The sequence below is a fragment of the Acanthisitta chloris genome, unplaced genomic scaffold (genome assembly GCF_000695815.1).
Source record: "Acanthisitta chloris isolate BGI_N310 unplaced genomic scaffold, ASM69581v1 scaffold2648, whole genome shotgun sequence".
NCBI lineage: Eukaryota > Metazoa > Chordata > Aves > Passeriformes > Acanthisittidae > Acanthisitta > Acanthisitta chloris.
In genome coordinates this window covers 22,562-34,045 of record NW_008686306.1, presented here as the reverse complement: position 1 = coordinate 34,045, position 11,484 = coordinate 22,562, and the positions used below count along the sequence as shown (strand labels likewise).

At 52.0% G+C, this 11,484-nt stretch overlaps 2 protein-coding genes across 2 annotated transcripts in view; both read left to right on the top strand.

The window, feature by feature from the left end:
- The first annotated feature begins 1,469 nt into the window (after positions 1-1,469).
- BCL2L14 (BCL2-like 14 (apoptosis facilitator)) lies at positions 1,470-4,169 on the top strand. Its single transcript, XM_009080056.1, has 5 exons — positions 1,470-2,160; positions 2,829-2,966; positions 3,418-3,479; positions 3,741-3,998; positions 4,158-4,169. Exons 1-5 carry the CDS (start codon positions 1,470-1,472, stop codon positions 4,167-4,169), a joined length of 1,161 nt encoding a protein of 386 aa, XP_009078304.1.
- Positions 4,170-8,759: 4,590 nt separating this feature from the next.
- LOC103807326 (patatin-like phospholipase domain-containing protein 1) overlaps positions 8,760-11,484 on the top strand; it is an 8,956-nt gene continuing 6,231 nt past the window's right edge. The window contains exon 1 of the mRNA XM_009080055.1: positions 8,760-9,081. Within this exon, the coding sequence (XP_009078303.1) occupies positions 8,880-9,081 (202 nt within the window). The 5' untranslated portion in view covers positions 8,760-8,879. The remainder of the gene's footprint in view (positions 9,082-11,484) is intronic.

Genomic DNA, 11,484 nt, shown 5'->3' with positions numbered 1-11,484 from the left:
AACAAAGAAGGATGTGGCCAATGTGCTGCAATCCATGGAAGGAGGATGGGGGTTGTGGCTGTGCTGTGATTAAATCTAACGGGATGGTTTATTGTAGGGGGGGTTGGTGGGCTTTGGTGTTGGCTTGGATGATGGAAAGTTGCCTTCTTGATCTCCAAAACAGTCCAAGGTGGGGTGGCTGCTAAAAACAGGTCTTAAGCCAGCCACACACCAGCTTGGGTATAAAAAGGTATGTCCCAGGAGAGCCTGAGACCTCTCTGTGCCCATGGCCAAGGAGCTGGTACTGACCTGTGTCCAAGGGGCAGAAATACTGACAGAAAGGTAAAATCCAAACCAGCAAACAAAGAAGGATGTGGCCAATGTGCTGCAATCCATGGAAGTAGGATGGGGGTTGTGGTTGTGCTGATCAAATCTAGTGGGATGGTTGGTTGGACCAGATGAGCCACTGTGGTCCCTTCTAACCTAACTGATTCTATGATCTGTTATCACGGGGTTGGTGGGCTTTGGTGTTGGCTTGGATGAAGGAAACTCGTCTTGTTGAGCCCCAAACCAGGCCAAGGTGGGGTGTGTGTACGTGCTGAGTGTTGTGGTGATGCTCACTGGGGGTGAGCAGAGGCTGATGCTCTTTGTACAGCCAAGTGTGATGGATTTCAGTGCTGGTTCCCTGTGTGCTGCTCAGTGGTGGAGAAAGTCTGGGTTGGGTCTGGTTCTCTGAAGGGTGAAATTGGTTTTGGAGGCTGAGCCAGCACAAGGCACTGTCACAGCTCTCTGGTGTTCCAAAAGCAGCGTTTTGGGTTTAATTTTGCTTGTAAATTCAGAGGAAAAGGGTGATGGGAAAGGCAGGGAGTGAGTGCTCCGAGCTCTGCTCACAGCCCTGTGCTGGTGGGAGCTGTGTCACCCCAAGGTGACTGAGGATGACAAGAGCTCACCTTGGCCTCTCCAAGGGCTGGAAGCACCTGGCCTTGTCGAGGAACGGCTTATTTCAAGCAGCCTTTAAGGGGAAATACTCCAAAATGTTGTGGATTCCCCAGAGGATGGTGCTCCTGGGGTGTTGTTTTTCGTCATAGTATGGGACCATAGAATAGGATGATTAAGCCTCATGGTATCTGGGTGATTTCCTTGATGGATGAACCCCCTGGATGTCAACCAGGCTCCCATTCCGTGCCCATCCCATCTCCCCCTGCCTGCAGTTTTGGTTCCTTTATCAGTGTGTTTATAGCCCATTGTAAAATCCCACGCGGGCAGTGCCTCGGGAGCTCTCAGATAACACCTATAAAACTGGTTATCATTTAACCAGGAACATAAAGAGACCCAAACACCCACAGGTACCAGAACTCGGGGGGATTTCCATCATGCCCAACCTGACTGAGCAGCAGGTTGGGGAAAGGAAAAATCAGGCTGAAAATGTTGGTTTTCTCCACAGCAAGGTGAGGGCTCCAGCCCTGGAGATGCCTCGGTGGGATGTGGGGATGCAGCCATCGGGCAAGATCCTCTCTCTGGACAGGCAAGGGGCCAAGAAGGTGCTGGAGATCTATGTCAGGCGCTCGCTGAGCTGCCGTGAAAACCAAGTGGTGGCCAAAAAGTCCCTTCAGGAGAAAGCTGGAGGGAGAGGGAGGACAACAGAAGGACTGCAACGCTCAGAAAGTGACTTCTGCAAGTATTCATGTGCCAAATCCAGCCCTGTGAAGGAACAGGAGGAGAGACCCAAAGCACCAAACCTGGAAGAGCTTCTGGATGATGACAGCAAATCTCCCCAGGAGGACCCTAAAGAAGGGCTGAAGCCCAAGGGGAAAAGCACAAAAAACTCTTCCCAGGGCAAATCCCAACACCCAGGTTCAAAACCAACCTGGTTCAAAAGTGTCTTAAATTTCTTCTTCAAAAAGAGCTCTGAGGACCAGAAGGAAAACCCAGGACAAAAAGCAAAGGAGAAAGACACCAAAACTCCTCATGGCTCCAAACCAGAAGGAGCCAAAAGACACGGAGGAGACTCGAGCACATCCCCACAGCCAGGCAGAGCCCCCAGGAGGAAACCCAGCCTCAAGAAGGTTTTCTCCTTGAAGAAGCATGGGGAGGAGGAGAGGGGAGAGACAGGCTCTGGGGTGAGGACCAAGCGCCCCAGCTGCCTCCCCCTGCGGCACGTCCTGGCACCAGCCTCACCAGGTGGGACCATCATCACCCTCACCCCTGACCTAACCCACCCCTACTGCCAGCAGGACCTCCCTTGGGCTTCCTTTGGGAAACCTATCGTGTCTAGTGCAGGTTTCTAATGAAGCATCACCCTCTGAGGCTTCCTGGGGGTTAGGCTAAGTTTTGGAGACTCCAACCCCAACCTGCTGCCCAGGAAAGGGTTGATCTGCTCAAGCTTTGAGCACACATCACTCCGAGTCAGCTGCTTGGCAGTAATCACCCTAGCAGAGGTTTTCCCCTCTCTGGCAACCAAGGGTCATGGTGCTTTAGTTTAAACCTGCACTTGAGACCTGAGATTAAATCCTAAACCACCCTAGGGTCAGTGCTAAGCTGCTTGTGCTGTGCTCTGGGGCTGAGCACGGGCAGCTGGCACAGCACAGCTCATGGGACACCCATCCCCACCCAGCCCTGCCCGTGCCAAAACGCTGGGGAAGGGATTTCTGAGAAGCTTTGGCGGATTTGGGGCAAGTCACAGCCACTGGGGTGCTGCTCAGAGAGCAGCAGCTGCTGCCTTCACCAGCAGGATGAGCTAATCCAGGGTGGGCATGAGCAGCACACAGAGCCAGTTACTGCTGCTTTTCCCTGTCAGTCCATTACCAACAAAAATAAGACTCACTTCTCAATATGTGGTTTTCTTCCAGCAGAGGAGGAGCAGCCTGATGGCTACTACACACGAGTTTCAGAAGAGATTGGGCTGATTGTGCAGGGCAGTGAGAGCCAGAGCAGCAGAGCAAGTGGATGTGGAGAGCCACCACAGCTGCAGGGTCCTGATGGGGTTGGTGAGTGTTGCCTTTCTGGCATGTATAGACAACATATGTCCATGAGACTTGTCCCCATGCAGAGCCTGTGTGGGATCCATACCCTCCTTCAGTCCTGACCTAGGGGCTTAGGTGACCTGAATAACTTTGGGGGAGATTTTCAGCATCAGAGCTTGATTGGGGGAGACAGAAATCCATATAATCTCCTAATGGTTTGGGTTAGAAAGGACTTTAAAGGCCACATCATTCCAGCTCCCTGCCATGGGAGACAACACAAAAGGCAAAATTCAAGGCAGGAATGTGGGTTTGCTGGCTGAGGGTAACAAGGCACTTGGCAACAGGCTGAAATGGGGTTTGGAGGGCTGGAGGAGGATGAATATTGCTCAGGGAGGTTTTCCTGGGCACTGAGCAGCAGGTGTGTGTGTGAGGCTTGGAGAAAGGGCTGGAGGTAACGTGGGATCTCTCCCTGCAGACGAAGCCATCAGGAGGATCGTTGCCCTGCTCCGGATTGCAGGAGATGAGCTGGACAGGCAGGTGAGGAGAGCTGGGGACACCTGCACGGGGCTGAGGGAACTTGGGTCAAGCTCTGCACTGCTGGAAAGTCCAGCAATGCCCTTTGTTTCTCTAGTGCAGTGAAACACTCAGTAAAATGAAGGAAATGACAACTTTCCATTCCCCATCTGGGTGTGACCGTGTTTGTCTGTCCTGCAGTGCTGGTGTGAAGGCATCAGCACGAGGATAACACACTGAGTCATGAGATCACAACATGTGTTCACTTGCTTCTCTCTTGCCCAGGTGAGGAAAGACACTCGGCTGCAGGTGTTCTTCAGAGACATGTCCTACAGCTCTTTCAAGAACTTGGCTGATGCCTACGTGCAAAGGGAAATGACAGCCAGCAGACCTGACATCAACCCCCACGAGGTCCAGTTTGCCTTCACAGTGCACCTCACTGCCAGGGTGGCAGGAATCCGCAGCCAGGCAGTCAACAGGATCATGGGCTTCGGTGCTCGGTACCTGGAAGATTCCTTTGCACCCTACGGCAAAATTCTCCAGGTAAGGAGGAGGAGGAGCCTGGGGATGAGCTTCCAGCAGCAAGTTAAGGCAAATGCTCAGGGAAGCTGTGTCCCAGGAGGTCAGATGAGGTGTCAGGCTGAGCACAATGAGCAGAGCGTCGGAATTACCTCTGAAAAATTCCTCTCCTAATCTTTCTAGAGGAAGAATTAAGCAGGGAGGACCTGGAGCAAGGCCAGGCTGGATGGGACTTGGAGCAATCTGGGCTAGTGGAAAGTGTCCCTGCCCATGGCAGAGGGTGGGATGGGATGAATCTGGAGCAAGGCCAGGTTGGATAGGACTTGGAGCAACCTGGGCTAGTGCAAGGTGTCCCTGAGGGATGGAACAATGTGACCTTTAAAGGTCCCTTCCAACCCAAAGCATTCCAGGATTCTGTGATTCCATGAATGTTTCCTTCTGTCTCAGCAGAACAGAGAAAAGCTCAGGACAGACCACTGTGACAGCCCAGACTGACACCAGCTGCTGGGAAGGGCCTGTGGTGCCTGGGAACCCAAGGATGAAGATTTCCTGACAGGAGGACAATCCCTGATGGGACCTGGACATGGGGTGAATTTCTGAGCTGTGGATTTTAAATCCCCTGAGGAAAACTACAGCAACAGCCACAGCAGTGTGAAATGCTGCAACCTCACCTGGCTGGGGGCAAAGACTCTCTAAATCAAAGTCCAAATTCCACCCTGTGTTTGTATTTTAGCTCCTGCCAAGGGCATGTGTTGGACCCCAATGGGTTGTTGGTGTTTGTGTGTGTGTATTTATTTACGTGCTTTTCTATCTGTGAATGTAAAAGTTTTGTAGTTTCTACTCTCAGCCAAGCATCCAGCTTGGAAAAAAACCCCTAAAGCTCAAATAAATTGGTGCCTACGTGCCAACCAGATTTGTCTGCTGGGTGATGTGTGTGGCTATTATAGGTGGGATAATGTTTGCTTTGCTCCAGCTGCTGTGGCTGCTCCTTTCCAGTCAGATGCCAAGACTGCCAAGCAGATACATGGTGCTGTCCTGCCATTTCCCCACAATTCATAGCCATTCCCTTTCCAGCAGAAGGAGATTTACAGCCCAAAGCAGCTTGATGTGACACCAAGAAGTGGGTAAAGCTCATTCCCGAGTGGCGCAGGAGCTGTCACCCCCTCGAGGGCTGAGGGGATTTACAGTTGTCAGGGTCTCACCTAGGAGCTCTAAGAAGATGTGAAATGTCAGAGTCATTTAAACACCAATCACTGGGAATGTTTCCAGCCAATCTTTGCCCAGACCCCTAAGCTGGGCCATGGATTAAGGCAGCTCAGGGCCAAGGGAGTTGCCAGTGCTCAGTGCGGTGGCACCAGCAGGAGCATCACCCCTGTGAGGTCAGGCCCAGTCAGAGGTGAAGGGGGTGAAGTTTTGGGATTTGCAGTGTGCAAGAGGGGGCATGGTCTAGTGGGTTGGAGGTGATGCCAGTGGCAGAACAACCTGTGGGTCTGTGTCAGTGCCCTGCATGGGGTGCCCTGTGAGCCACTGGTGACAGTCCAGGTCTGCCCAGCACCTCTTCTTGGGGAGGAGCTGATCTTCTCAGTCCTTTCAAACCCCTAAGTGACAGAAAATGGGGAAGCAGAGCCCTGGCAGGATGGGAGCAGCCTGACCCACCCACATCTCTGTTTGCAAAGCCCTTAAGGATGTGTTTGGTAGACACAGAGGGTTGAGTCACTGAGAGCTGAAGAGCCCCAGGGAGGGGACATACCTTGCAGGGGCTCTGTCTAATTTAGCCTGGGGTAGTTAGGACTGTGCGAAACATCAAACTCCATTCCTGGATCCTGCCAACAACAAGCACTGCGTTTAGCACTTTGTTTCCTCTTGGCCCAGAACCAAGCTGGGAGACTTTCACTGTAGGAGAAACCAAACTATTCTGGTCTGTTTGTACCTGTCCTGACGTCCCTGTCCCTGGCTGGGCTGTGCCTGGGCAGGGTGAGCTGCTCTCAGGGTCACGGTGGTGAGGACAGAGCTGGAGGATCACAGGATGTTTCTCTGTGTTTTGCATCTGAGCTCATGCGGTGCCAGGGGTGGGTTGGGATTTGCATGGAGAAGAAAAGGCTTCTGTCTCCTCACTGACTTCCCAGAGGTCATCCTTTTCCATCAGCACATGGGACACACCTGCCAGGTGAAAAACCAGTGAGAAAAACAGCTGATTTCTCCCATTCCCTTCTCCTGTGCTATTCCTGATAGCACAGCTGAGCCAAACACCTCCTTCTCTGCTCACTGGACCTTTTCTCACACATCTGGGTAGCAGTGCCAGGGAAACAAGGAGCAAAACCTGCCCAGACTCTTGGACAAGAGGCTCCTGCTCCCAAATAACCCAACCCAAAGCAGTGACGCTGCTCCAGCCTGGCACAGTGGGATGAGGTCAGGAACAGCCACAGGTCTCTTCTCATGAGCAATTCCAGCACCTTGGGTTAATCTCCTGGTTATAAAACTGAGAACCTGAGGCCACTGAAGACATTAAGAAGGTTTTAAAGAAGGACAAATTATTAGTCCTCGGCGTTTGAGTGGTTTCCAACTCTTGGTATTACCTTCATCCTTCCCTAAGCACTCTGTTGTGGATTCCAACAGCGAAGACAATCGCCTCGCACGAAAATCCCTGGGATCACAGTCACTGACCATCTGGGCACAGATCCTGCCTGGGAAAAAGCAGCTCCTGCACAGCCCACAGTGCTCAGTGTGACCAGGGGACTCCTCCTGAACCCACCCCAGGCTGCTGCTGGGATCCTAAGTCTCTGCAGTGGTCAGTCCTCCTGGGGAGGTGGGGGAGGCTTAGGAAATCAGCCCCACTTTTAATGAGCCAATTAGTGCAAAATTTGCTGTCACTAAGAGGATGATGACAAGGTTTCATCTCACAGGAGCATGGAACTGAGCCAGGGTGGATGATGCTTGCTGGGTTACTGTCCCAGGGTCACAGTGTTTGCAGCAGGTGAAGGTGCAGAGGAGATTTGGCACCACACACACCTCTGGAGGAGCTCCCTGTGACTCACTGCAGGACAGGACAATGTGTGGACAGAGGAGCATGTTCCCACAGATCCTATGGGATCATGTATACCCTTCCCAAACCTTGGCAGTCAGGGCTGGGCATGACTGAGGAGGTGCAAGTGCTGAGTGAAGCAGGAGCATCATGCAGAGCCTGTTGGATTCCCCAGGGCCTGGCACACACACAAGGCACAGTTGAATCACAGGGATAATGGGAACAACCTTTTCATGCACTTTTGATGTCTTTGTGTGTTTGGGCCAGTTGCAGCAAGACATGATACTTTCGTCTATCAGCAATTTGTCAGTGCTCAAAGAAAGTCCTTTAAATGAAGGGATTTGCTTTCCCAAAGCCTGGAGGAGCCACTGCATGAATCACACAGATGAAGGCTCTGATACCACCAGGAGGAGGGTGGGAAGGCTAGAACATGTGGGAGACTAAACCATCAAACACTGGAAAGGCAAGAAATGAGAAGATCCATTAAGGCTGTGGGTGTAAAAACCCTAATTGAAGCAGCTGTTCATGTCCAGGATCATTCAGATAAGGATTCAATAGATCTTGGAGCTGACAACTTGCTCCTGTGGATCCTGACAGCACCAGGGACCAGTCCTGGCTGTGCTGTGACATTGACCTGGGGGATGCAGGCAATGTTCACCTGCTGATGGGCAGATATTGGTGCCACTTCAACCCAGGGACACTTTGCATGTCAACTGGACAGCCACCAGTGACACTTTGAGCCAGGGACACTTTATGTCCTGGAGGTCTCTGCCCCTGGGCCACAACTCTTGCTCTGGGGACTTAGCAATGGCTCGAGAGGCCCAGGAAAAATGTATGGAAATCTGGGGTGAACCAGCAGTGCAAAGGTTGTATCAGGATGCTGAGAGCATCCTCTGTATCCCTGTACTGTCCTGGCCAGGCTGGTAGATCAACACATGGAAGGACAACTCATTTCCTCAGCCTGTCATACCCACATGCATGTTTGATGTGCATTAACACACACAACATTTACTATCCTGGATTTGGATATTTACAAATACATCTGTTAAAAACGGCAATTTTCAGTCTCTATGTTGGCAGCAGCATTGGATCATTAAGGCTGAAAAAACACTGGGAATCTACTGCATTTCTCCTTGGTTTTTTTTTCACTATCCCCCAGGCCAGAGAGCCCAAAGGCAGTTTGATTAGCACAGATTTGGGGAACATGGTGCTACTGTAGGAGAGAAAAACGAATCCAGCTCTTTGGGTTTTGCTGCTCTCCAAGGATATCCAAGAGGCAGGCAAGGACAAAACCCTTCCAATAGGGAACAACTAGAAGGAATATCTCCAAGCCTAACCCAGCGTAACGCCCTGCATCCACCCCTTGTGTAACACCCTCTGGCTTTAAGTGTCTTATACAAGCCTTTACTCACTCAGCACTGAGCTGTGCCTAAGCTGGGATTGATGGAGAATCCTATTTAGGAAAACACCCTTTGATGAAGAAAGCACAAAGCAAAGAGGAATTTTTGCACGGACATTTCCAAGGGTGACAGACACAGTTCCACAGGGACCATCTCCAGGAGGGCTCCTGGGACACTGCAGCCCCCTTGGAAGGAGAGAGGAGGTTTGATTGAGCCCTGAACATCTGAGTGGCTGTGGCTGAGGATTATAAGAGCTGTTTTGATCAGAGGAAAATGTCTGTTTTTAGCACAGGCAGCAATTAAAATAGCTCAGGAATCTCAACGCCTCGCGGAGCTGTCAGAAAAAGAGGCACAAAATCCATTTTCTGGACTCCTCTGCAGCCAGACATGAGCTTGGAGGGAGCAGAGAAGACACCCTGAGCTTCACCTGGTCTAAAAGGACAACCTGAGACATCAAGCTGCAGACATCACTTCACCCCTGAGATGGCTGTGGAGGATCTCCGAGGTTCCAGCACCCCTTTCTCCCTCTCTTTCTCAGGCAGTGGCTTCCTGGCCCTGTACCAGGTTGGGGTGGTGCAGTCCCTGCTGGAGTTGGCCCCTGAGCTCCTCAAGTCTGCGTGCAAGGTGTACGGCTCGTCGGCAGGATCGCTCATCGCCGCCGCCGTCGTCTGCGGCGTCGGCCTCGGTAAGGCTCCTCTCCCCTCCTTCTCCTTGCCCTAGTGTCCTTGTTTCAAAACAGAAACTGGGGAGCTGATGCCTTGAAGCACTGGTGGGGACATGCTGCTAGTGTAACTCGTATTGCTCAGGAGACAATAGAGAGTTTCAAGGTGTTACCACTTCTGGCAGCAAAGCTGGAGCAGTTTTGGGTGGTGTAAGGTGAAAGAGCAGGTTCTTACAGCCTGGATCTTGTGTGCCTCAGATGGTGGGAGATACTGCATGGGTAAAGCTGGATGTACCTGTATTCCATTGGCACAGACTCCTGCTCCTGCTGGAGGAGCAGATCTTCTGTTACGAGCTCTGAGGAGCGCTGTAATGTGTCCCAGATGTGCCTACATGGCCATGGTGGGTGGATATACCCATGGAAAACCTCCTTGGACCCTGTGGATCAGGTCCTTCAGGATCCTTAGCAGTTATACAGGTATCCATAGAGCTGCCAGCCCTGTTTTGATGTCACTTTGGGTTGTCCCACTCACCCTTCCCAGGGAACAGAGGACCTTTCCCCATGGCAAAAGCTCAAGGACTTAGCAGGATATGCCTTGGGGAACAGCAGTCCCTGCTCCAGCCTGGGGCTGGGATTTCTCTTAGGCTTTCCTCTGACCCTCTTCCAAGACTGTCCCTCTAGCTATGAGATCCTCCATGTGCAGAATTAATTCAGAGCAGTTAATCCACTTTTAATAATCACATATTTCCAATTAGTGCCCATGTGTAAACAAGTGCACCCAAGACTTAAGGCTTTGAAGGCTGATCCAAGCTCTGCCTCAAGGAACGGGGACATCGAGGAGGAGCAGGTGGTTTTGGGGTCTAAGTAATGATGGAGGAAGCCAGAAACATGCAGTTCTTGAAGCCTCTGGTAGATGCTGGAACTGCTCTGCTGGAGCTAAAAATAACTGAAAACATTGGGAAGTATGTTTAGACAAAGCAGAAATGAACATTTCTGCCTACATGGGCATGAAATCCTCCACAAATCAGCAAAGGCTCTAAAATTTCCTCTCTGATTCCTCATGCTGGTGCAGTGGATGGAGCTGGGGGTGTCCAGAAGCATTAAATCATCTGGTAACTGCTCTTGCTGTGGGCACTAGTGCTGGAATGGGGGGTTGCTTCCCTGGGGATGGCAGGAACCATCCACCTAGAGGGGCTGAGATGATCTTGTGCCCAAAAAGACTTTCCCCAGGGAAAGAAAAGACATTTTAGGTGGTGATTACTCTGGCTGGGTGCTGGAATGGGGGTTTGCTTCCCTGGGGATGGCAGGAACCATCCAGCTAGAGGGGCTGAGATGATCTTGTGCCTAAAAGTATTTTCCCCAAGGGAAGGAAAGACATTTTAGGTGGTGATGACTCTGATTGGGTTCCTAACAAGGAAGAGGAATGTGGCCCAAACTCTGTCAAATTCACAATGGGGATGATTGGGGCAGTAAGAGGGTGAAAGGTGTGTTTGGTGGCCCATGGGGTGTCCCATGGATTGAGTACCTGCTCTGCCCTGGGCTAGGTGAGGAGCTGTGAGCTCCCTGAGCCAGGCTGTCCTCTGCTACCCCATGGGTCACCTCCTGGGGTGCAGCAGGTGGGGACAGGGATGGCACTGCATGCCAGAGTCATCTCTTGTACCCTCCTGGCCAGAGCCAAAGCCCCCAAGGCTGGGGTCGGCTCTCCCCTCCTCGCCAGCATCCTGCAGGCAGTTTTTCCACGTTTTCCCCTATTTCCAGGCCACAGAGGGTTCAGCACCTCCCTGGGGTGTCTCCAGGCACCCCTGAGGACCCTGTGTAAACTCTCTGAGCACTAATCATCACCCCACATGGCCTGAATATCCGCTCAAACATACATAACTCCTCTTAATACCTGTGTGGCTCCAGTTGCCCCCGGGACACTCCATCTAATCTGTCTGTCTGTCCAGGCAATCTCAGGAGACAGCACAGAAACCTCTGTCCCTACTGAGCCAAAGTGCTGAGGGAAGCCCTGAGCAGGGTCCCAGGGAGCCCACCTGGGTGTAAGAACAGCTCTTTCCAGCACTGGGGAGCTGGATAAGCTTTTAGCTGCATGAGTTTAACCCTCAAGGTGGGATATTCCCCCTCACATGTCAGCAAAGAGACCAAGTTGGGATCAGGCTGACTGTGGGGTTTGCTGCACTCCTCTTCCTCCCCATCACTGCACAGCCTTGAAAACCAGGAGTCTCCTGGGCACTCTGTGGCTCTGCTCCTTTAATTCAGCTCCTGGGAGGTGCAGACACATGGAATAGCTATTAACACCATCTGGAGGTCACTGGGAGAGCTCAGGTGAGTGGGGAGTCCCCGCAGTGTGGAGTCAGGATTGCTCCTCCTCTGCTCAGGGAGGTGTGTGTCTGCCCCTCAGCCTCACCTGTGAGCCATCCCAGCTCC